Below are 25,342 nucleotides of genomic sequence, written 5' to 3' on the forward strand. Positions count from 1 at the left end.
CAGAGGTACACAACACGGAGGAAACAGCAGGCGGGAGGCGTGGCCTGAGGGCGGACCTGAGGGCGGGAAGGCTCTACGAGGCAGGCAGAATCGGCAGGCGGGGGCACACGCAGCAGCTGGTGGCCGTGCGGTCCGGGGGTGTCCTACAAGTAGGAGTGGTACACAAAGGGCTGGACCCCATGTAGTCCTGATGAAGAGCTTGTAGGGGACAGCTGGAAACATGTTGAGACAGACGCAATACTAGAGGAACCAAACTCATTAAGGTCAGGTTTCTCCCTGATATTAACCCCTGATTTTAACCATATCAGCTAGGGGTGGGAATAAAATAGTAGCTCTCTAGTTATGTATTTTTAAGACTTATTTTCCATTCATTCCACATCACTGCACCTCACATAGTTCATAACTAAGTGCTCCTACTTAGTTTGCAAGTTGCAGCACACCTCAATCCGTAGAGGATTGAACGGAACCCCATTGATGAAGTATGCCACCTAGGGGAAACCCTGGTGGGTGAGGGGTCTCCAGAAAAAGAGTTTTTTTCTAGGAAGGTGATTACAACGAACGTTCGTTGAATCCTAGTTCCCCCATAGCTTATTTTTTTATATACTGGAATTTTGTTAAACTATTTTCCTGTTGTAACCTTTTGGTGCCTGCAGCCTGTTTCTTGGTCACATGACCTGGTGTAGTTGGCAGTTGGACTTTGTTTATTCCTCCTGGACAGCTGCACATTAGAGGGATTAGATGTGCCTGGATGGGATATCCCTGGCAGGATGGGGGCAGAGCTGGGCACAGCCTCACTCACAACTGACTAGGATGTGCTCTTCCTTTACACAAAGGACTTGTCACCACTGCATTGTAGCTTGGATCCAGAGCAGGTGAGGCAGGAAACTTCAAGCACTTCAAAGACAATTCTCTGGAAACTTCTCCTACTTCAAAGAAAGCACCATATATACACATATGACCCTCAGACTCTCTCTTGAGTTCACTGTCCGGATCTGTAGAAGGAATCTCAGAGGACTGCCTGCTGCTGTGGCCTGCTGTGTACTCTACAGAACTGCTTTGCTGCACCTGGAAGAACTGTGCTCCTGCCTTAAGCCTGCTTTGAACCGTCAGAGGCCTGTCCAGCTGCTTGATACCTGTTACTGCTGAAACCAAGACTACCAAAGTGACTTCAAGAGCTAAGTGGCTGGCATCCTGATCAAGCCTCAAGGACAGAAAGGCTCCAACTATCCTGAACTTGCACCTGCACCTGCACCCAGCCTCAGTAAATTCTAACACCCAATTTTGCGCCCCTCCAGTCCTGCACCCTTGGCAGTAGTAGTAAAGGTGAGCCCAGGTAGCCAAAATCTAAAACTTGGGACATAGAACTGATGAGAGACCGGGACCAACCTGCTCATCTAAGCACCCAAGGTGCATGACTGGCTGGCTTGACTTTGTGCTAGCTCTTGCTACATTCTTCTACGCAGCAGCAAATTCTGTTCAGCTGTCCCTTGCCAAACTCTTGTCGGCTACAGCCTCGCTCCACTGGAGATTTTAGACATCTAAAAGAGAGACCAAGTTCCAACTTAGAAATATTCACTGTAACTTCATCTAGAGGTGCCTCTTCCTCTTCAGACACTTCATGCAGCCCAGTACCACTGAACTTCCACCTTCTCAGAACGTTTTTGTTGAAACTTCTTTTAAGTCCGAAGGTAAGGGCCGACAGGGCCCAATTAGTTTTTTGAATCCGACCCATGCCCCTTCATGGTCAGCCATATTTTTGTACTTTGACCCAGGCTCAAGCAACTAGATGTCTGGGGTTGTCACTTACATCTTTTAGGGGCTAGTTTTTACTTTATACTTTCAAGATTCATAACTCCGGTTCTACTTATTGGATTTTGTAATTTTGATGTCAAATAATGTATTGCAATGTTTAGGTCTGTGTTAGCCAATACCTTTTAGTTTTACTAAAATTATGTTTATGACATAGTTACTCATAGGAGTTATCAGCACAGCCACAGGTCATCTATTTGTCTGTAGTTGTGTCATTCACATTTTTCTCCAACCCACTCAAGCAAGCATCAAGAGACAATGGATCAGCTCATTTCTGCCATGGGGTGACTTCACTAGGAGTTATGGCATGCTGCCCTAACAGAAAAAGCACAACCACACATAAAGTAGGTCTATTCAGTGTGAGAAGGTACTATGGTAAAATTAGCTTTTTTAGAGACCAAAAAAACATTTTGTCTTTAGTTAATTTAATTTTTTAGATTGACAAACAATAAAGTTGTACAAAAACCAAAAACCATGAGAAAATAAAAATTGCCAAAAGGCTGGTGGAGAGCGCCAGGCCTATTGGCTTTGCTAATGCTTGTTCAAAATGGATTGTTAAAAATTTGGAGAACAAATACACGGCTCACTCAGCACAGTTTAGGGCAGCTGGATGGATTCAGTGTTCTTTATCAACTTGCAACAATTCAAATGCATACAGTGACTGAAGCAAAAGAAGACAATAAGAGCTGTCAAAATCCCTAGTTTTATGCACCTTTCGATTCATCTGCACGCGCCCCCCCCCCCCCCTCTCAGTGCCTTCATAGGACCTGGAGACCCTATCCCAGGCGCTATACGTTATTTAAAAGAGGAGTAGGGCTTTTCAGCCCCTCTCCCTGAGCATTAATAGGCCCGAACCCCCGTTCTATGGGGCCAAATTCCATAAAAAAGAGGAGGGGTGATGCTGCCCCCCTCCCAAGCCTTATTAGGCCATGAGGAACCCACCCCATTGGGCCAAACTACATATTAAGGAGTGGGAGTGTGCAGCCCCCCTCATCCCGAGCCTTCTCAGACCACGGGGATCTCACCTCCCAGGGCTGTATCCTATTTAAAAGGGAAGGGAGGATGTGTGGTCCCCCACCTATTTAAGCCTTTATGAGACCTGGAGGCCCAATCTCCAAGGACTGTATCTTATTTAAAAGGGGAGTGTGGCCAACTGGCCCTCACCCCTTGAGGCCAGAGGCAGGTGCCCCAGTGTCCACTCGTTGCACCTACCAACCACACATTGAAGAGATGTGGGGGGAGTTCCTGGGACCCTGCAGCCTCAGCTGGCTCACTGCATGGTGCAGGAGCCAGCATGGGTCTCACCCAGAGGGAGCAGCTTTTATGATTGCTCCTTCCGGGCAGGATCAATATCTGTTGATGCTGCACCTGCATTGACAATCGCATGATAATCACAAATGGGAGAAATGCGTAACCCTTGTCTCCAGACCAGTCTTGTAGAGAAGTGTCTGCCGCTGCTGCCAGAGGGTCTGGCTTCTATCTGAAATATCTGGGCACCTGATGATCCATATGGGAGGCCAATACCAAGAATCCAATTTCTCGAAGATGCGAGGGTCTAACTGTCATCGGCTCATATCTGACTACTTTCTGGAACATCAATCCGTTATCTCATTGGAAACTCCCCGAAAGTACTCTGCTTTGACTGAGACATTTTGTCCAGAAATCATTGTTCAGGTCCGACAAGATTTTCGATCTGGGGCCCCCAAGATGATTGATATAATGAACTGTCATAATGTTATTCATGTTTAGGAGAAAACAACAACAGGCTTTGTCTTTGGTCCAACATTGAACTGTGCAGAACGCTGCCATCAACTCCAGACAGTTTATATGGAGCTTCTGTTCTGCATTGGACCATTTTACTGTGAAAGAATCCCTGTAATGTGCCCCCCATCCAGATTTTCCGGGTTTGATCCAAAGATGGCTCCCCATTTCAGGCTTCCATGTGAGCTAGCCACAATCTCCTTTAATCCTTGTAATGTAGCAAGCCCGGGAAGGTCACATGGATGGAGGAGGACAGAACACCTACTACTCAGGCAATCTGGTGCATAGAGGTTGAGAGCCTGGCAAGAGTTTTTGTGATCTCTCTTCAGATCTTTGCCACGTTCCTGGACAGTAAACTTAGAGTCTTCTCTACCCAGTCTTTGACAACCCAGAGGAAGGTTGTCTGGTTTGATGGAAATAAGAGGGATTTTTTTTCGTTAATGACAAAACCCAAGCCTTCTAGTAGGTGAATTGTCATTTGTAACTAACCCCTCAGTCGTAAAGGACATTGGTCCATGAGAAGGAGATCGTCTAAGTATATTATCAGGTGGAAGCCATGAGCCCTAAGGGATTCCATCGCTGGCTTCAGCACCTTGGTGAAACACAAGGGGGGCAAAGAAAGACCGAACGGCAGTGTCTTGAACTCATACACCTGACCCAGCCATTGGCAATATAAGAATCTGCAATGGGGTGCAAAAATAAGAGTGGTCAGATACCAATCTTTGAGGTCTAGGTGCACCATCCAGGCGTTGGGACGCAGTAAATCTCACAAGAGATGGATACCTTGTATCTTGAAGTGGCGGGAGACTAGACACCCATTGCACCCTCTGTGATTGATTACAAGTCGTTGATCTCTATCCTGCTTCTCCACCAAAAAAAGATTGCTGAGGAAACCTCACAGTTGGAGTGACCTCAACCAATCAATCAATCAGTCAATCAATCAGGGTTCTTTTAGAGCATAACTACTCACCCATAATGGTGTCAAGGTGCTGGGGGGGGTCTGCCATTCAGGAGAATTGCCAGATGTTGAGGTCCTTCCTTAATTGAGGCAGTGACGGTGATTGCTTGAGGTGCAGAGGTAGGGAGTTCCAGGTCTTTGCAGTGAGGTAGGAGAAGGATCTTCTTCCAGCCGATGTCTTGCAGATCCGTGGAATAATGGGAAGCACCAGATAGGCAGAGCGGAGGTGTCTGGTTGGTGTGTAGAAGGAGAGGCGATGGTTGAGGCATTCGGATCTAGTGTTCTGCAGAGCTTTGTTGTCGTGCACAAGAAGCTTGAAGGTAATTCTTTTGCTGATCGGGAGCCAGTGAAGGTCTCTCAGTGACCGGAGATGTGGTTTCATTGAGGGAGGTCCAGGATAAGTCTGCCGGAAGCGTTCTGGATGTGCTGCAATTCATTTTGGAGTTTTTGGGTTGTGCTGGTGTAGAGTGTGTTGCAGTAGTCAAGCAGCTGACGAGCAACTGGGTGACAGTTCATCTGGACTCATTGTGGATCTATTTCAAGATCTTTTGGAATAGGTGGAGCGTGTGGAAGAAGTAATATATGGCATTTATTCTGGCCGTTCATAGAGAGAAAGACGTTGAGGATGATGCCGAGGTTGCATGTGAGGTCGGTGAGTGTGGGGGGGTTCCGAGTGCTGCAGGCCCCCAGAAGTCATTGCAAGCAAGGGGAGTGGAGCCCAGGATGAGGACTTCGGTTTTGTTGCAGTTGATTTTCAGGCAGCTCTCTTTCATCCAGATGGCTACTGCCTTTATCCCGTCGTGTAAGTTGCAATTAGCTGCTGTAGGTTTGTGGGTGAGGATCAGCTATGTGTCATCGGAACAGAAGACTATGTTGAATTCATGGTTTCTGACAATGTCTTCGAGTGGGGCCATGTAGATGTTGAAGAGGGTGGGACTCAGGGAGGAGCCCTGGGGGACTCCGCAGCTGATCTCTGTAGGATTTGCGGAGAACAGTTGGAGTCGGACTCTCTGGGTTCGGCCGGTGAGCAAGGAGGAGATCCACTCTAGTACTTTCCCGCAGATGCCAGCATCGTGGAGGCTTGTACGAAGGGTGTGGTGGTAGATGTTGTTGAAGGTGGCAGAGAGGTCCAGGAGGATGAAGACTGCAGTTTACCCTAACTTTAGGAGAATGTGAATGTCACCAGTTGCGGAGAGGAGACCAGTCTCAGTGCTGTCATTGTCCATGAAGCCAGATTGGGAGGGGTTCAGGTTGTGGTTTCTTTTGATGAATTTTGTGAGCTGGGCATTAATGGCCTTCTGGATGACTTTGGCTGGGAAGGAGCAACCACATCCTTTTGCAGCAGATCTCCCACCTCCTTATCTATCAAGGTAGCCTGATCGTCTACAAAAAGCAGCAGGCGTGGACAAGAGCGCTGAACGAGGGAACTATGAAACTCGATCTACAACCCCAGGATTGTTTCCATAACACATGAATCTAAGTTAAGGGTCTTCCAATTGTGTAATAACATTGCCAATCGACCTTCTACCCTTTGTTGGGATGAAGGGCAAACTCTTGCCGGGGAACTGCCTCTGAAGGAGTTTTGTGCGTGTTGTTTTTATTGACCTCAGCTTGAGGGAAAGAATTCTCGACAACAGGATTGTTTCTGGCTTCTACGATAGCCTTAACCCCGGAGAGAGCTTTTGGTGTAGAAGTGGCCAGCCAAGCGACCTGTGCCGTGGCTCGCCCTAACAAAAATTTTAGGATGGAATTATACTTTTTATTTAAGCCTGTGCCTTGGTGAAAGTTTACCCAATCTTTTACAAAGGTCTCCCCCGAAACGCCCTCCTTAAGACACAGTGCCAGCCTCTGTGGACTCTAGATAGCCCCGCTTGGGGTCCACTTTTATAAAAGAGAACAGTGCCTCTAAATGGACAGTGGGCAATTAGCATTGTCTGAGAAGATTATTGTGCCTTGTGCCTAACTTGAGAGAACTTCCAGTGAGGCAGGAATACCCGAGTCTTTGGCCTCTTCAGGTAGGTACAAGATCTCCATTAGGGGCCCACTAACATCCAGGGGTTTATCCTGGCACTATCTCTAGGACCTATCAATACCCTTCTTAGGGTTGCTGATGTACTTCTGCAGAAACATGGCCATTCTGGCATCAATTTCAGGGGTGCAGACATTCAGTTCTGAGGCACGCTCTCACATCTTTCTCTAAAGGCTTTCAGAGATAGCTTGCCACATATTTGCTAACTTTGGCCTAGGGAAACCAGTCTGAGGAGCAGGATGGATGAGATCCCAGGGATCAAGCATGTTGGAGGGGTTCTCAGGACCTTGAGTCTCTTAGGGTCCTGAGGAGCTAGGGGCAGGGAAGGTGCACCAGAGTCTAAAGGGACTTGCCTCATTGATCCACTCCCCATGTGAGCCATCCTCATCCCCACTGGGGAAGAAGTCAGATAATCTACTGAGCATAAATCTTCCGCCTAACCTCCCAGGTCAGAAGGTGTGGGGCGAGATAAGAAATCCTTCATCTGTCTTTCAAAGTCACTCAGTTCCAACATGATGTCTTCTTTTCATTTGCGAAGGTGCTGTGTGGCATGGTAAGTCTCTGCAGGAGTCCCACTGGGGTGTCGTGGGTCCAGGGACAGATTGAGGGGATCTAGGCAGGCATACACCAATTGCATCACACGGCATCTCAGCTGTCCCATCGCAGAAGCCACTACCTGTTGAATGGAGGCATCCACCACCTCACAAAACTTGTCATTTATGGGAGGGACCGAGATGGTCTCTTCCTCCATATAGTTACCATCCATATATTCCTTCATGTCAAAGGTGATTAAGCAGGTAAGTATGTGTAAAATATTTTATTCAGGGATGATTGTGGCCCTGGGGAGGTTAGAAACTCTTTTAAAGGAGCATGAGAAGCGGGGCAAAGTGTAGCCGAGTCTGGTGACTTAGTGGACTAATGCGTCCACTGTAAGGGCCTGTGTTTGACCTAATGGACACAGGCTAAAATCCCAGTGGGTCAGCTCAGCCTTTCACCCTTCTAAGCTCGATAAAATGAGTACCATTGAGTTGGGTAAAAATAAACATCTTTTATTCAGCAGCAAGATACCCTTCTGGGTGAAGGTATGCTTTACAAATACACATTATGTTATGTCGCACAGGACAAGGCCAGACAGGGTTAAGCATGTGGGCATGAAATGAAGGTAACATTACTGAAGCTCTGAGACTAGGATGTGGTAATGGGCAAGTCAGTGATATTTTTTAACTTGCTGGAAGCCCCAAAAATGGGTCTTAAGCCCTGTGGCTGACATGCCCTATAACTGTGCAGATGCAAAAACAACAGATATAAATCTCCGGAAAAATAAAGTGCCTCTCCCATAAATAAACTGCCCCTACTTCCTAACTCCAAGGGGAAATCGAAGAAGAGGAGAGACGGGATAAAAAATACACCCCCTCAAGCTATAAAAAATAAAAAAAGCGTGTTCCCTCACTTAAACAATATTTCAAGGTGGTACCCCCGACTCTGGAGCTAAGACCAATACGGGGAAGCCTTACTGGCGCGGATTTGGAGTTTCCAGAGGACCTTTTGAGCCCAAACAGATTTCAGCTCTTGGCGGGTCAGGGGGATATAATAGACAATAGACATGCAGAACTCAGGGTTAAGTGAGGATCTATCTAGCTAGCAAAATGGGTAGTAGCATCTAGCAACGAAGAAGTACCTTGTAAAGAAACTAAAGGTCCCCAATTAACTACGGAATGTCCAGATACAATGATAGGTAGCTCAAGGGTGGAAATATCAGAGGATGACAACATGACCCCTAATGATCTGTCAGTTCTGAGAATGTTGCAGTCTTTAAGCTAGGAAATGAGGAACGGGTTCAAGGTCTCATAGCAGAACCAGCAAGAAATTAAAACGTACTGTGAAAAATTGGAGGAGAAATTTGAGGCCCTTGCTGTGAAATCTCAGAATCAGACATAATTAAGGACATACAGAGAGTACATAGGGACCCATATAGGCTGAAACCAAATAAGACAAGGCCAAGGAAGATTTTGGTTCATTTTTTAACATATACGTTGAAAGATGAGATCCTTAATAGGGCTCTGAAGAGCAATACTCTCTTAGCAGAGGGGATTACTTTTCAAATTAGATCGGATGTATCTTCAATCACGGCATCCAGGCAGTGGGAGCTTGGGAAATTATTAGATCCATTCAGACACCAAGGGGCGACAGCACAGCTACAGTTCCCGGCATCTTTAAAGATCATGTTTAAAAATAAGATGATAATTTTTAAAAGGGTGGAGGAAGCTGAAGCCTATCTACAGTTAATCATGGACTCTGCTCAGGAGGCAGGGACGGGATAACGCTCGGGTTTTTCTTTTGGAGTTTTGGAATTTCCTAGTTTTTTCCCTTTCCTTCCCATAACCATTCCACCATTGTGCCCTTTCTTTCTGGTCTGAGAGATTGAAGAAAGATAGATATGTAACTAAGTGCAAAAACAAGAATAAGGGGCACGTAAGGGAGACAACTCATTATGTAAAAATGTAATTAGCCGTCGGGAGTCAGGGGAGGAGCCTCAAGGCCAGAGAAGGGCCAAGAAGAAGAAGGGGGGTTCTCCAGGAGAGCACTAGGGGTGGGAAAGGGGAGGGGAGGGAGGAGCTGGCACATTGGGTGGGGAGCATGTGGGAAAAAATTAAAAAAAATGTCTGAGTTGCCAAAGTGTTGTAGGTAATCATAATTTCCACCAATAGTCCAGGCTGGGTTAACCCAGGACATATATCTGAAGGTCTTACCCTGGAATATAAATGGTCTAAGAGTACTGCATAGACGGGAAAGGCTATTTCAATACATAAAAGACGCACCGGAGCAGGTTTTTATACTTCAAGAAACCCATTTGACAGAGGAAGAGTTGCGAGAGGTATGTAATAAGAAAAAATGGATCCAAGAGGTGATTTTTACCTCGCAACAACTAACTATAAGAGGGGTAGCGATGTTGGTTAAAGTGAATCCAGCCGTATCAGTAGAGAAGTCCAGGATAGACAAAAAGGGCAGATGGGAGATAGCCACGATTAAATATCATTTCTATAAATTTACAGTCGCAGGATATTATGGACCGAATCTGGATGACCCTCTCCCCTTAAGGGAAATGATGGAAGAACTGTTAGAGTTTAAGGATCCCCTAATTCTAGCGGGCGACTTCAATGTGGTTTTGGACCCGCAAATCAATAAAACATATAGGGATAGATCGTTATATAATTCCAAAACTCGTAATTTTCTGGGAATCGCTATGCACCAGTTGGGCTGGTTAGATATATGGAGAAAAAAATGGGGACTGAAGAAGGAGTATACGTTTCATAATAAGAAGTTAGGGCATAAATCAAGGCTAGACTTTTTTTTAATCGCAGAAGAATTGGGGGATTAGGTGAAGGAGGTCAAGCATTTAGGGAGTCATTTATCTGACCATTCAGCAGTCTCCCTAACTTTAAAATTGTTGGGTGAACCATGTACGAAGAGGTGGACTCTGGATCGCACTATTTTGTTGGAAGACGATGTGGCAAAAAAGTTGATAGACGAATCCGAAGGCTTTTTTGAGTTAAATCTGGGAACTGACCCAATTGAAGTTGTATGGGACGCTTATAAGGCCTTTATGAGGGGGGTGATTTTAGGTATTCAAGCCACGAGGCTAAAAAGACTCAGGGATAAGGTTTCCGAAATAGAGGTTAAAATAGCCGGGCTAGAACAAGATCGATCTGCCCAGAATTACCAAGTAGATCCATCTGCTTTACAAGAATTAGCAGTGTGTAAAGCTCAATTAGAAGAAGTGTTGAATTCTAGACTTAGGAAATGATGGCAGGCTAGCTCTCTCGCCCATTTTGAATACGGGGAAGCAAGTGGGAAGTTTTTGGCCTGGAAAACTAAAAAAGACCAATCGAGGAATAGAATTAAAGAGGTACAGATGGATATAACGGGGGAGACCTTAGATAACGCATCGGACATAGAAAAAGCTTTTCTTAGCCACTTTGAACAGGTGTACAAAGAGGATCTGTCTCCACAGAATTCCTCGATTCTTGCTTGGTTAGAAGAATATGCCGTCCGGAGAATTGAGGACGAAGAAGCCACCAATTTAAGTGGGAAAATAGATTTGAGGGAAGTGGTTAGGGCAGTTAATTCAAGTAAGAAGGGTAAGGCTCCAGTGCTGGATAGGCTGCCAGCAGACCTATATAAAATTCTGTCTCCAGTGGTTGCCCCAATTCTGTGTAGACTATTTTCCTCAATTTTTGAAGAGGGAGGGAAGATTCCTGCATCATGGAACGAAGCAACGGTGGTGTTAATTCTCAAACCTTCAAAACCACAGGCGTCATGCGAATCATACAGGCCAGTCTCTCTGCTGTATCTGGACTGTAAAACCTTTGCCAGGATTTTAGCAGAGAGACTGAATGTGTTGCTGGCGAATTGGTGCAGGAAGATCCGAAGGGATTTGTCAGAGGGCGATATATACAGAATCTGATTCAAGCATTGGTGGGAGCTATAGATCTATCACTTTATATAAATTGCCTATGGCTATTATCACGCTTGACGCCGCTAAGGCATTTGACCGTGTAAATTGGGTCTTTTTAACTAGGGTGTTAGAGAAATGTAATTTGGGGAAAAATTTTTGCAGAGCTATCTCTTCAATTTACCAGTATTCCACAGATAGAGTCTTGGTTAACAGGAGCTTATCAGCACCCATATACATTAAAAGAGGGACAAGACAGGGATGTACCCTTTCGCCCCTGCTCTTTAATTTATACATTGAGTCCTTGGCGGAGATGATTCGACAAGACACAAATATAGTACTCTTTAAATGTAGGAATTGGGAAAGAAAAGTCTCATTATATGCTGACGAAATGCTTATATACACGTCAGACCCAATTCAAGCAATTCCGGCAATATATATCGCTGCGACCCAGTTTGGCCAACTGTCTGGGTATCAGATTAATCAGACAAAATGGAATGTATGCTTTGGAATGTCGAAGTTCCGCTTCCTATAGTGAAACAGGAGCTAAGATACTTAGGTGTCCAAATCACCCAGGACATTGCAAAGTTAACAGACAGAAATCTAGATAAAGTAACAAAGGAAAAACTGAGATGTTAAAGGGTTGGTCTCTTCTCCCCCTTACACTTATTGGAAGGGTGAATATCATAAAAATTATGTTGCTCCCTAAATTGATTTGTTTGTTTCAGAACATTCCGTTAGCTTTTAAAGAAGATAAGCTCAGAAAAAAACTGATGTTTTTGCATTTATCACCCCGAGTGGGACGGGTATGCTCAGACGAGAGTCCCGTGCGCTCCATGCCACTGGAGTCAAGCTATCCTGGCTGAAGACGGCTGATACCCAGAAACTGGTCCTAGGATGATTGATTCCAGTCCAGGGAAGACATGGCTTGGCAGTTCGGGCTGGACTGTTCCCATGAGGTCAAGGCTGATTTGCATATGGCCATGTCTGAACTGGGGTGGTGTGGTGAGCAATAAAACAATGGATTTAGACCCAGATCTCTGTACTGGGGTGAATGTATGACATTGTTCTGCATTCTGTCCATCAACTGTTGTTTTTACATAGAATTAAGTGCCCTCACATAGGTACAACATTGGCTAGGAAGTTACCAAACTCCAGGACATGCTGCAGGGGCACAAAGCTCAAAACACCTCACCATATAGTTGGGTAGTGCAGATTATTCCATGGTACTGCTGTATGCCCAGTTATTCTGCACAGCTCTCCGAGGCACTTCTCAATTAGGCAGTCTTTTCTTTGTGTGGGGTTATCTCCATTTCCCTATCCAGCAGTCAGGGGCCTCCTTCCTTCAAAACAGTTTAAGTTTAAGATAGTGTCTTCTAGCATGGTGCAGAACTTCAGTGTTCCTGTTCCTGAACTGGGCAAAGAGGAGTTGGGAGTCAGGGGCCTCGAAACACTTGCAAGATCTCAAATATCTTTCTCTTTTACAACTGCTATGAGACCCTAGATACTGGCCATTTAGAAATTCTAGCGCCCTGAGTTGAGGTTTCTGGCCCTTAGGTATACACTTTCAGACAGAAAGTGCGGATTCTGCAGGCCTATCCCAGTGACTGGTTTCAGGTGTTTATTGACTTTTTACCTAGTCAACCCAAACTGATCAAGCCACAGTCTTTTTACTATTAAGTCAAGTGGAAAGAAGGGTGGGGCTGGATTTGATCCTTGTCGGGTTGTCCCAAAACAAAGGTACAGTATAGGGAAAGGATCCCTAACTGAGCTACATCATAATAGAGCAGGAAGGAGAAATAGACTGTTCCTATACTTTCTGTCTCCTCCACTCCACACAGTATTGTTTGGTACATTTCAAATGTCCTAATGAATGCTTTGGGAGAGTATTGCAGTTTACATTGATGTCAGGCAGGCTCCCTTTTACCTACATCTTGTGTCCCATCTGCACACATGAGTTCCAAAACAAATCCCTATCTGTAACAGCCAAGCAATTTCCACCCTGCATCTGCTCTTCAATGTACTTCTGCGAGGGCTTAAGAAAATGCATATTTGGTAGGAAAATTAGATAGAACATCACCAGACTTTTCAAATGTTGTAGGATACGAAATTTCTCAGTGAAGAAGAATATTTACCTGTTTGGCACACTGCTACAAAACTTGGAGAAACAAAAGGTTTCAAAGTGAAAATGCACTCTTGCACTAGATTTTACCCCATGTAGATTCACACTTAAACAAACGTTAATGTATGCAAGTAACACGATAGTCACAATTCTAGAACAGCTCAAGGGAACCTGCAACTGTTGCAGAGATCAGGATGTCTTTTGATTTCTTCCGAATTCCATGGTAGTCACAAAAATACACGAGCATTTGAGGAAACGTATGGGTTTCAATTTTAGACTACTTTATTCAATCAGTATCTAGGATCTATTGTTAGATAACTTCCTGGTAAACCTATAAATGATCTAAACAAGAGAGATGCGCTGATAAAAGCAGTAGGGGGCCCATTACAATGCCAGTCGGTTACCACCTGCTTAATTATGATGTGACCGCCATATAGGCGGCTGGAATGATAACTTTTTCCATAGTGGCTTGTGCTGCAGCGCAAGCCACAATGGAAAAAGGATGTTTTCAAACATCCATGCTCTGTGCCAGGCACCATGCCTTGCACACAGGGCATGAATGCTTGGGGAGTACCACAGTTCCCCTCCTGGGTCCATAGTAGAGGTCCACAGTGATGGGGACCCTGCTAGAGGCCCCATACGTCCCATTCTGTCTGCCTTTTCATTGCGACCAGACCGCAATGAAAGGGCAGTCAGAATGGGCCATTGTAGTCCCTATGGAGGTGCCTGAGCAGGCATCGCCCCATTGCAGGGTATTACATTTCGACTGATAGTTGTATGAGTTCCTTGAGCCCATCAGGAGCATTTGTTGGTCCCTCAGCCTGCTGCCTCCGACCACAGCCCAGATGTTGGATGGACACCCACCGACAAGCTGTGGTTGTCCGTCCGACATCATCATTGGGTCCTAGGTCTTGGTTTAATATGCTACCAAATGTAAAGTCAGTGTGCATTTGTGCATGGGTTAGCCATGAGAAGCTAATAGACAGGGATGCAAAGAGATGTGAATTAATCGCTCAGGCATTGCAATGCATGCGCTCGATTGGAGGTGAAAGGATATATTGAAACAGACAAGAGATTAGGTGAGAGAAAAATACTCATGAACGAATTTATGACTGACAAAATGTCAACCCAATGGCTAAAAGAGGCTGCTTAAAAAAGTCAGTGGTTGAAAGTGGCAGACAAAAAGATAATGTCCAGCCACCAGGACTCGGGCTAATGGCCAGGGGTATAGCTTGGTCAGTAAGACTGTGGGGATGGTGAACTTCAGATTTCCAAACAATCACGCTGGCATAGCTTGTGAAAATACATTACATGAGAAGCAACGTATGAGGGGGATTTAAGGGGCAGTGTTTATTGTGAGGGATACTTGAAACGCCCTGGGGAAGATTTACAAGCCCATTGCACCACCGGTGCGTCACTTTTTGTGACTCATGTGTTTTTTTTTTGTGTCTATGAAGATGCGTAACGGAAGACAGACATTCAACAGAATGGAACTGCATGAGAGTCAGCTGTGTGACGTAAGTATTAAAATATGCAAGGTAGGCGTACCAACATTAAATCCAATGCATTCCTGATGCAGGGATATTTACAAACATACCCAGCTTTGACACATCTGACAGCTGTGTCACGCTTCTTTGAAATTGCGCTCAAAATGCTACACCGCACAAACCCTCACCAGATTTACAAAGTGAAGCATCTATAGAGATGCGTCACGGAAGACAGACATGCAACAGAATGGAACTGCGCAAGAGTCAGCTGCGTCACATAAGAATTCAAATTTGCAAGTTAGGCCTTCTAATGTTAAATCTAAGGCATTTCTGATGCAGGGATATTTACAAACATACCCCGCGGTGACGCATCTGACAGCTATGTCACGCATCTTTGAAATTGCCCTCAAAATACTACGCCACACAAACCCACGGGCAGGAAATGACACATGTACCATACTAATAAAAGACAAGACCATCAGAGCAGCCTTGCAGCAGATCAGGCAGCATGGACCTACTAATCCTATAGCTGGAAGTTGGACCAAGAAGACAACATCAACCACCCGACCAAATACCACAAATGCAGCCTCCACCATCACCACAAAGGCAGCACAGGAGAAGGGAGCGCATCTACTGGCAAAGAACTAGCCTCATTGGGCTCAGGGATGAACAAGTCATCAAAATGTATCAGCTGAAGAGGGCATCCATTGTGACCCTGCTGCATCAGACCTCACCACGGTTACAGCCACCAACTGACAGGGTCTGCACCATTCCACCGCAGACAAAGCTCCTCTCGGTTTTACACATGTTGGCCTCTGCATCTTTCCAAGAGTGTCAGGTGTCTCACAGGCATCTTTCTCATCCTTCCTCCCTTCTGTCTTGGATGCCATAATTCAGCTCACATCACATTACATCCATTTCCCTAACACACAACAGCAGCAGATGGATATTAAATAAGGCTTCTATGCCATCACTGGCTTTCCACATGTACTTGGTGCAATGGACTGCATGCATGTCCAACTGGTATCACCTGCAGCAACCTCACATCTATACCGCAACAGGAAGCACAGACACTCCATCAATGTCCACTGCAATTTGGACCCTTGTGGACTATACACCAATGTAATTGCCAAATATCCTGGGAGTGTGCATGATTCATATATATTTATAAACGGCATCATTCATGACCATTTCCAAAATAGACAACATGGCAATGGGATACTCATAGCTAAGCAACAATCAATTAACATACATACTAATACCATGTAAGAATAGTTGGCCTCTCGCATATGTCATGCACTCATGTCACAATGACACAATAAGTTAATTTGGAAAGGCTAAACCACATCTACATTATGACATAACATACAGTCAAAAGGTGCCTACACCCATGTCACCATAACAGTAAGTGTCCTGTCGTGCCACGGTCCCACCTTCCCCTAAGTTTGCCCACTGGGCACATTGTGAGTAAAGAGGTGGACACAGAAGCATGTAACCCACCTCATGAAATTATGAATGTACATGTGCCCATAAGGCAATGAAGCTGTCCGAAAGCAAATTATTCACCATTGCATGGAGTTTGTGAACACATGCAAATGATGAAATACCCTGTGCCCAATGCCCGCACAGTACTACATGCATAAGAGCTGAGTACCAGAAGTTCATAATATGAGCAAAAACAATGCAGCACCTCAGAGATGTGGCACTTTAAGTGTGCCCGCAAAGATCACCTATACTGATCCTGTAAAGAGTGACCCTTAGCTAACACAGACATTACCATGGGCCCGATTCACAGAACTAACTTAAGACAAAATCCTAAACTTACTACCATTTTGGTATTCACAGAAGGCACTTACTCATTTTGGTATTCACAGAAGGCACTTACTCATTTCGGTATTCAGAGAAGTTTTGGGACACATCAGTGCTTTTTTTACGCCAGATTTACAAAGTGATACATCTATGGAGATGCATCATGGAAGACAGACATGCAACAAAATGGAACTCCGCAAGAGTAAGCTGCGTCGGGTAGGGTAAGTATTAAAATATGCAAGGTACATATTCCGACGTTAAATCCAATGCATTTCTGACGCAGGGATATTTATAAAACATACCCTGCGTTGATGCATCTTTTAGCTGCGTCACACATCTTTGAATTTGCGCTCAAAATGCTACGCCACACAAACCCATGTGCAGGAAATGACACATGTACCATAGGAATTAAAGACAATACCAGCAGAGCGGTCTTACAGCAGACCAGACAGCATGGACCTACTAATCCTGTAGCTGGGAGTTGGACCAAGAAGACAACATCCACCACCAGACCAAATACCACAACTACAGCCTCCACCATCACCACAAAGGCAGCGCAGGAGAAGGGAGCGCATCTACTGGCAAAGGACCAGCCTCATTGGGCTCAGGGATGAACAAGTCATCAAAATGTATCGGCTGAAGAGGGAGTCCATTGGTACCCCGCTGTATCAGACTCCACCACAGCTACTGCCACAAACTGACAGAGTCTGCATTATTCCAACGCAGACAGAGCTCCCGGTGGGTCTTACACATGTTTGCCTCTAGATATTTCCAAGCAGCAGCAGCATGAGTGGCAGGTGTCCCACAGGCATCTTTCTCAGCCTTCCTCCCTTCTGTCTTGGATGCCATAATTTAGCTCACACAACAGTACATCCACTTCCCCAACACACAACAACAGCAGATTAAACAAGGCTTCTATGTCATTGTTAGCTTCCAACTTGGAGCAATTGACTGCATGCATGTCCAACTGGTACCACCTGCAGCAACTTCACATCTATACCACAACAGGAAGCACACACACTCCATCAATGTCCATGCAATTGTGGACCATCAGGGACCTTACAGCATTGCACTTGCCAAATATCCTGGGAGTGTGCATGATTCATATATATTCAGAAACAGCATCATCCATGACAGTTTCCAAAATGGACAAAATGGCAATGGGATTTGCAAATCCAGCAAGAGCTAATTACAACATCTAGTGTGTTCTAGAATAAAATTGATACATACTTTTTTGATCTTGTAACGAATTGGCTCTCTTCATGAAAATAATTTTGACTATGAAATGATTTAATATATTGTAAATTTGTTGTACTGTAATGTGGATTGTTTGTTGGATGTAATATTGATGTTTTTTCTTTTGGATATTTTCGTAAAGTATTTTGTGTCAATTATTGTTGAATAGGATTGTTAATAATTGTTTGTATTGTGTACTCTCTTTCTGCTGTTTAAAGAAATCTTTTTGTATAAAGAAAATGACTAAAAGGTATAAATAAATATACCGGACCAGATTTAATGAAATTGTTTATTTGGTCCCCAACTATAAGTTCATTGAGAAGGGGGCAATTTTTTGTATGTTATATTTATATAGGGTCCAGCCCTCCCTCAACCCCGTCAAGGACCTATCTCCTTTTGTGGGCAGATTTTTAACCTGCAGCATGGTCAGAGGACTGAATGGACAGGAGCCTTAGTGTGCCACCCGCCAGGAGGAAATAAGAGAGACTTTTGCATAGAACTATCTGAAAGGCTGGCCCCTTTTATATTATCAACGAATATACTTTAACTCATAGGGAATTTCAATCACCGCCCAGAGAAGACCACTAATGCGGACTCAGCTAGCCTGATTGCAGCTATGGAATCTCTGGACCTTCTTCCAAGAGTAAATAGTCCGACCCACTTGGCTGGCCATATTCTGGACAACATCTTCTCTAATATTCCTGAATTATTAGTTGAATCTCCTCAGAAGGTTGGCTGGACGGACCATGCAAGTCTGAACTTTGCATGGGCCCATCCTAAAAGTAGGGGGATTTTACAACCTCATAAAGTATTTCGCAGAAGCTGGAAAAAAGTTACAGCCTCTGCTTTTAGCAAGGTCTCTACCCCTCCTTTACTTAGTTAGCCGAGGATTGTGACCAGGCATTAGATATTTTCGAGGCCTCCCTTACAGAGGCTCTCGATTCTATCACACTGTGGAAGCTGGTTAAACTACAGACCAGGGCAGCCCCTGCACCTTGGTACTCCGACTTTAAGATAGAAAAAGACTTGTGCAGGAAAAAAGAAAGGAAATGGAGGAAGTCTAAGTCCGAGCTAGACGAGAGGAGTTATCGAGAGGCTCACAGAATCTATCTTAATAAATGTAACACAGCCAGAAGAACCCACTTAGGGGCACGTATTGAAGGAGCTAAAGACTCCTCGCGTGAGCTTTTTGTCATTTTAAAGGAGTTCACACAACCCAGGTCAAACAGCCCATGTCCACCAGCAATGCAGGAGCTTTGTAATAACCTTGCGACGCATTTTATTAATGAAATTGATCTAATCTACCATGCCTCCGACTCAGAAGTGAGAGCGTATGAGGAAGTCTCCGGCCAATTAAGTTCCTACTCCCCGACTTCAGATCATTTTTTTAGTATTACCAGCGAGCAGGTTGGTGCGCTTTTGGCCCAGGTAAAATCTGGATCAGTTTTAGATCCAGCACCACCAGCAGTTATGTCGGCGTTAGCACCGGTCATTGCTGATTCATTGTTAGAGATATGCAATATCTCACTTGATACGGCAACTTTCCCACGTATATGGAAGAGAGCTCGTTTGAAACCTTTATTGAAAAAGGCATCAGCAGACCCAAGGGACCTACAGAACTATAGGCCAATTTCTCTCCTCCCGTGTGGCTCTAAGATTCTGGAAAGAATAATAAATCGACAAAATAACATCCTGGATCCATCTCAGTCTGGCTTTTGGGCCTCGTGTAGTACTAAGACAGCCCTCCTAGAGGTCACAGACTCGCTCAGGATGACGCTAGACAGGGACTCTCCGGCCATGCTGGTGCTGCTCGATCTTTCAGCAGCCTTTGACACCATCTCTCATACTATTCTGCTTTGTAGGCTTAGAGAGATTGGTGTCAGAGGATCGGCATTGGACTGGATGCAGAGTTACCTGTCAGATAAAACTCAAGCTGTCCAGATGGACGCATTTGTGTCGCCTATCATAGCTGTGGACAAGGGGGTGCCTCAGGGCTCTATTTTGAGCCCAACGTTGTTTAACATCTACGTTGCCCCTTTGGTCAGAAATTATGGGTTTGAAACCATTCCTATGCTGACGATACACAGCTGATAGTACACATTGGGGACAATCCAGCCGAATCTAAGGCCAAATTTATTAGCTGCATGATGGCCATCGCCAAATGGATGAGAGACACTTTTCTACAGCTGAACTCCTCTAAGACGGAGATTCTGTTATTTAGGAAGGCAGTAGAATTGTGGAGCACCGACTGGTGGCCAACAGAATTGGGGGAACCCCCTGCCCCTAGTAGATGGGCAAAGAACCTAGGGATCAAAATGGATAACAATCTTTCAGTGGAAGAGCAGGTGAAAACTTTAGCAGGTACCTGCTATGGGACCTTGAGGTCGCTCAGAAAGATCTTTCCTTGGATCCCTCTGTGGCAAGAAGAACCTTGATCCAGGTACTTTTGATGAGTCGCCTGGACTATGGCAATTCTTTGCTGGTGGTTGTAAGGGAGGATTTGTTGGCCAAGCTCCAGGTGGTGCAGAATACCGCAGCTCGTCTGGCACTGGATAAACCAGCGCGAACCCCCTCCCTTCCCCTGATGCGACTTTTGCATTGGCTGCCCATAAGAAAGCGTGCTCTTTTAAAACTGCTTTGCATGGTCTTTAAGTCTCTGCATGGGCTGGATCCGTCATATTTGGCTAACAAGATTGAACTTTACCAACAAGGAAGACAACTCAGGTCGAGTAACCGGGGACGTGCCTTTTCCTACCTGGCCCGACACACTGGAATAAGCTTCATGAGTCTCTCCGTGCCTGCACCAATTTTGTTCATTTTAAAAAGCTACTTAAGACCTGGCTATTTTGAAAAGTGACTGCGCACTTCTCCTTCAGCTGTTTCTTTCTTAGGCGCCGAGAGATCCCTTGGGGGATGATTTGTGCGCCTTAGAAATGAGTTTAATAATAATAACATTATCACCCACAAGGCTATCCTAGATCTGAGCAGGTGTTGATGCTCAGCACTGCTTATGATGGGTTGGTTTATTGAAAAGTGGGGGTCTCAGATTCTTGGGGAATTCAAAAAGAGAGGAGAATACTCTGATGTGGAGTGGGCGGCTGTTCCACGCTTTAGGAGTGTTATAAGAGATTGGCCATCCTCTTTATCTGGTTCTGTGTATGAGGGGGATGTGTGAGAGTAGGGTTCTGCCCATCAAAGGTGTCTGGGTGGTTGGTGAAAGAAGATGCAACTATTCTGGTAGGTGGGGATTGAGTTGTATGGTGTCTTGAATTTGAATTGAGCGAGTTTGGTGCATCAGAAGCTTCCTAAGGGATGGTGTGATGTGAGTTATGTGAGAGTTCGAGGATGAGTCCGGTGGCTGAGTTTGGGATGGTGTCTAGTCTTCTAGCAAGTTGCTTGGTGATCTCTGCATTGAGGGGGGTTCCTATAGTCCAACTTGCTGGTGACTAGGGCATGAGTAACAGTTTTTCTAGAATTGCTTTCCAACTACAGACATCTCCCTCCTATCATACCTGGTGAAGGTCTTAGAGAAACTAATCAACAGATGCTCCAGTGTCCACCTCAGAAACCACCAGCTCCTCAAGGCCATTCAGTCCAGATTCAGGCCCAACCACAGTGCAAAAACAGTGCCCATAGCTGCCACAAATGCCGTTTGCATGACCCTTGCCAGAGGAGACAAGGAAGCACTCATTCTCGTGGACTAGTTATCTTTCTTTTTTACATGCTGCTTGTAGTTTGTTAATTTCATTGCTCCTACATCTCAGTACTTTCTTGCAGAGTTTGAGTCTTGAGCTAGACCAAGCTCCCAGAGAGTTGAGAGGTACTGAAGGCACCTTTAGCTCGTGAATACAGGAGTTTTGGGATTGTGGAGTCCTGGCCACAGTGAGTGCAAAGAATCATTTATTTTCTTTACCTCCATTTTTTATTCAGAAACTTCTTAGTACTCTTTCTATAATTGCCAAAGTGAGGCCAAGCTGGGGTGCCTTGCATTAGTGGATCACCTGAGTCATTCATAATGAAGAGAAGTGAATCTTTGTATTCGGAGTGTTTTTTCCTCATAAGATAAGTGGCAAAGGCAAAATGTGGTAGATAGAAGGATAGTATGTTTTGTACATGTATAGCACAATAAAGGCAATTTGAAAGGGAATACTAGGAATCATTTGTACTACTCCCTTCTTCTAATGGGTGGCTGTAAGTTTCCTAGTAAAGAGACGGGAGGACTGTCTGGATAAATAGCAGAGCATAACTGTATCAAAATGCTTGCTCTACTTAAACACCAGAGATGGGCCTTTGACGTTCTTTCACAGAGTGCTGGGTGAGTCATGCTGTATGAGTGTGTACCGGCACTTTGCAGTGTAGATACACTCTTTATTAGTAAGAGCATGTGGTCCCAACCAGAGGTCTGACTTTTTACTACAAACTACAGTGAGATTCTGCAACAAGTCTGGACATATTTATTCAATTAATTCCACTAACTTAGTTTAAATTATGCCCAATAACGAGGGTGTTTAATTATTTGTTGACCAATAAAAGCAATTTACCGAAGATTATGTCAAACTTTAACTGCAATGTGTCCCCACTGCCACATATGGAGCCGGGGTTTGGGGATTTCATAATGCTGCTGCCATTCAAGTAGAAGAAAACAGAATTTGTAGGAGACTGTTGAACCTTCCGCCATCATGTGCCACATTTATTTTGTACTCCGAACTTAACATAGAGTACATTTGAGATACTATTAAATTGGCACCCCTCCTGCTTTGGGTGAGCATATGGAGTAATAGCGAGGCAAGTTATTGAGGACTGTCTGAGTTTGGATAGGGGGCTCCCCATTCCCTGGCTGAACTATGTCCGTAAATCCCTGGCTGATATTGGTCTTCCTGATGTGTTTAATACCCCTGGTTTAATTAATAAGACCGTAAAAAGGGTGGTCAAGCAGAGGTTTGCTGAACGTACCTCCCCACAGAGGATTCAGAAGGCTATTTGTAAACACAATATTTGCCAATGTTACTCAATTCCTGCCACACAGTATACTGCTATGTATCTTATGCTAGATTTAACAATCTGGGAGAGGTCTGTCCTTTTCAGGTTCAGGTCAGATTGATTTGGCGTTTGCCATGTTTTTCTGAAGGGCACATGTGTGGGGTAGCGTGCTGACCCCCCTGTCCCTGTAACGGTAAGGCAGAGCAATCCTTGGTACATTTTATGTTTTTCTGTGGCTTCTATCGTGTTTTCAGCTTTGTCTTAAACCCACATGGTAAAAGTTAGCCTTTCAGAACTGTAGGGTGTCCTTAACCTTCCTTCAAAGGCTAAACACCTCTGACATCTGTTATAGCATGTGTTGTTTTCTTATGCTGGCTATTTGCAGCCGAAAATCCATGGAGGGGAGCTAGTAGGGAAGTTGAGGTGTCTAGAGAGACAGTGTTATACTCTCTTTTAATTAAATTTGCGGTATGTGAGAGATTGATGTGATTTTAATGTTTTAGCTAATCATGAATGAATTCGGAATGTTATTTATGATACTGCATTTATTTTATTATGTTTTCTATTTGTGTTGTTTTTACTCTGCTTTTATGATCTTTTTAAGATCTAATAAAGATCTATTGATTTAACTGGTGATTTCAAATTAAATTTTGATAGAGAAAAATGTGCTAATTCTTGCAGGTGACCTACAGTACAGAAATGATGGCGGTTGATCTTACTTACCCAGAAGTGATGATTGCACTTATAACTTTTGCACTAATCTTCAAGTTCCTAAGAAACATGAAAAATGATGGTAAAACTCCTCCAGGACCATGGGGACTGCCAGTTTTCGGAAATATATTTCAGCTTGGGGCTCTGCCTCATATCACCCTCTCGAAAATGGCAAAGCAATACGGAGATGTGTTCCTCGTCTATCTTGGAACTGTGCCAGTCCTTGTTATAAGTGGTCAAGAACCCATCAAAAAAGTACTGGTGAGGCAAGGAGACAGCTTTGGTGCCAGGCCAAAGTTGCACTCGCTGTCTTTATTGGCTGAAAGCAGCATTTTGTCGTTGTCCCCATACTTTGGAGAAACGTGGAAGCTTCATAAGAAAATTGCCAAAAATGCTTTAAGGACATTTTCAAAATCCGAAGCAAAAACATCCACGTGCTCTTGTCTTCTTGAAGAATATGTGTCTGCTGAGGCGGTGGAACTGGTGGCAACACTGTCTGAGCTCACAGAGAGAAAAGAGTATTTTGATCCCAGTGGAGAAATATCCCTGGCTGTTGCCAATGTTGTTTGTGCTCTCTGCTTTGGCAAGCGATATGAGCATACAGATAAAGAGTTCATTGGTTTGGTACAAAACAACGAGGAAGCACAAAAAGCAGCAGCTTCGGGGGCTGCAGCGGATTTTATTCCACTAATACGTTATTTGCCTCTGCCAGGCCTTAGAGCGCTGACAGAAAACTTTAGGCGTTTTCAGAACTTTGTCAAGAAACATGTCGATGAACATTATGCGACATGTGACGAGGTAAGTCACTAACAATGTGAGTTGGACTATTTTGAGGATTTTAGTTGGATTAATCAATGTTTGTAACGTTGGAAGCTTATCCATCTTTACCCATTAAGTTTATTTCACATACTCTATTTATTTTGGCGCAGTTAGTTTGAACACACTGTTTTGTTTGAAGTGCAGCTAACATCGGCCACTGAATGCCATTTCCCTTCATGAATACATTGTTGATAAAGTAATGGACAATTTTGAAGGTCAATGGATTTATGCAATTCTGTGGCTTCAGTTTCTACCACAAATGTATAGATTACCATATTTGCTACATAATTTGCCATTTAATATTTTATTTATATCTATATTCACTGAAAAAAACATAGGTTTTACACCAGTTATAGTTAGCTGGAAAGTTTACTGACATAAAACCATTGAAATTCCAACGTTATAGTTAGTTGGCCTCACTATAACAAGCGCGCCTGCAATGCACTGCTGATGACGTCGCATATTACCTCACTCATGACATGGTCAGTGACATCACTCATGACATCACTGATGACACCATGCTTGTGACAGAGTGACAGACCTCCTTTCAGTGTAATGTAACCCTTGAAACACATATTCAAAAATAGAAACTAACATTTCCAAAAAAATGGAGAGACCAACTAACTATAACGTTGGAATTTCAATGGTTTTATGTCAGTAACATTTCCAGCTAACTATAACTAGTGTGAAACCTATGTTTTTTTCGGTGAATTTAATAGGTTTTTTAAATGCTAATTCCTAACTATAACTGGTTTGAAACCTATGGTTTTTTCAGTGAATTTCATAGGTTTTTTAAATGCTAATTCCTAACTATATATAGGGCCTCAAACCTATGTTTTTTTCAGTGAATTTCAAAGGTTTTTTAATTACAAATTTCTACAGCTATGAAATGTAATATTTTTTGTAATAAATCCTCTTTTGTATATTTATGTAATACTATTTTATTTATGTTTATTCTTCATGTTTTTTTATTTTTTTTATTTTTTAGCCCTGGAGCGCTCCCGGTGTGCGTACCGGTGAGCGCCCCGGAAAGCGCAATTCCCTGTTTTTTGTTTCTCCCCATAAAAATATCAAAAAAAATATTAAAAAGTTCATAAAAGCCAAAAAAAGTACAAAATGTTCAAAAAAACATTACAAAATATATAAAACAACAAAAAGAAGAAAAAAA

At 44.0% G+C, this 25,342-nt stretch overlaps 1 protein-coding gene across 2 annotated transcripts in view; it reads left to right on the plus strand.

Annotated features, from left to right (window-relative positions):
• Positions 1–25,342, plus strand: part of LOC147727221 (cytochrome P450 1A4-like) — a 254,243-nt gene that overhangs the window by 25,585 nt on the left and 203,316 nt on the right. The window contains exons 2-3 of one of the 2 annotated variants that reach the window (XM_086961270.1): positions 21,442–21,546; positions 23,326–24,153. In XM_086961270.1, coding sequence (XP_086817396.1) covers positions 23,344–24,153 — 810 coding nt within the window. In that variant the 5' untranslated portion in view covers positions 21,442–21,546; positions 23,326–23,343. The remainder of the gene's footprint in view (positions 1–21,441; positions 21,547–23,325; positions 24,154–25,342) is intronic. The other variant, XM_086961271.1, reaches the window with a different exon arrangement.

The sequence above is a fragment of the Lissotriton vulgaris genome, chromosome 3_1 (genome assembly GCF_964263255.1).
Source record: "Lissotriton vulgaris chromosome 3_1, aLisVul1.2, whole genome shotgun sequence".
Lineage (NCBI taxonomy): Eukaryota > Metazoa > Chordata > Amphibia > Caudata > Salamandridae > Lissotriton > Lissotriton vulgaris.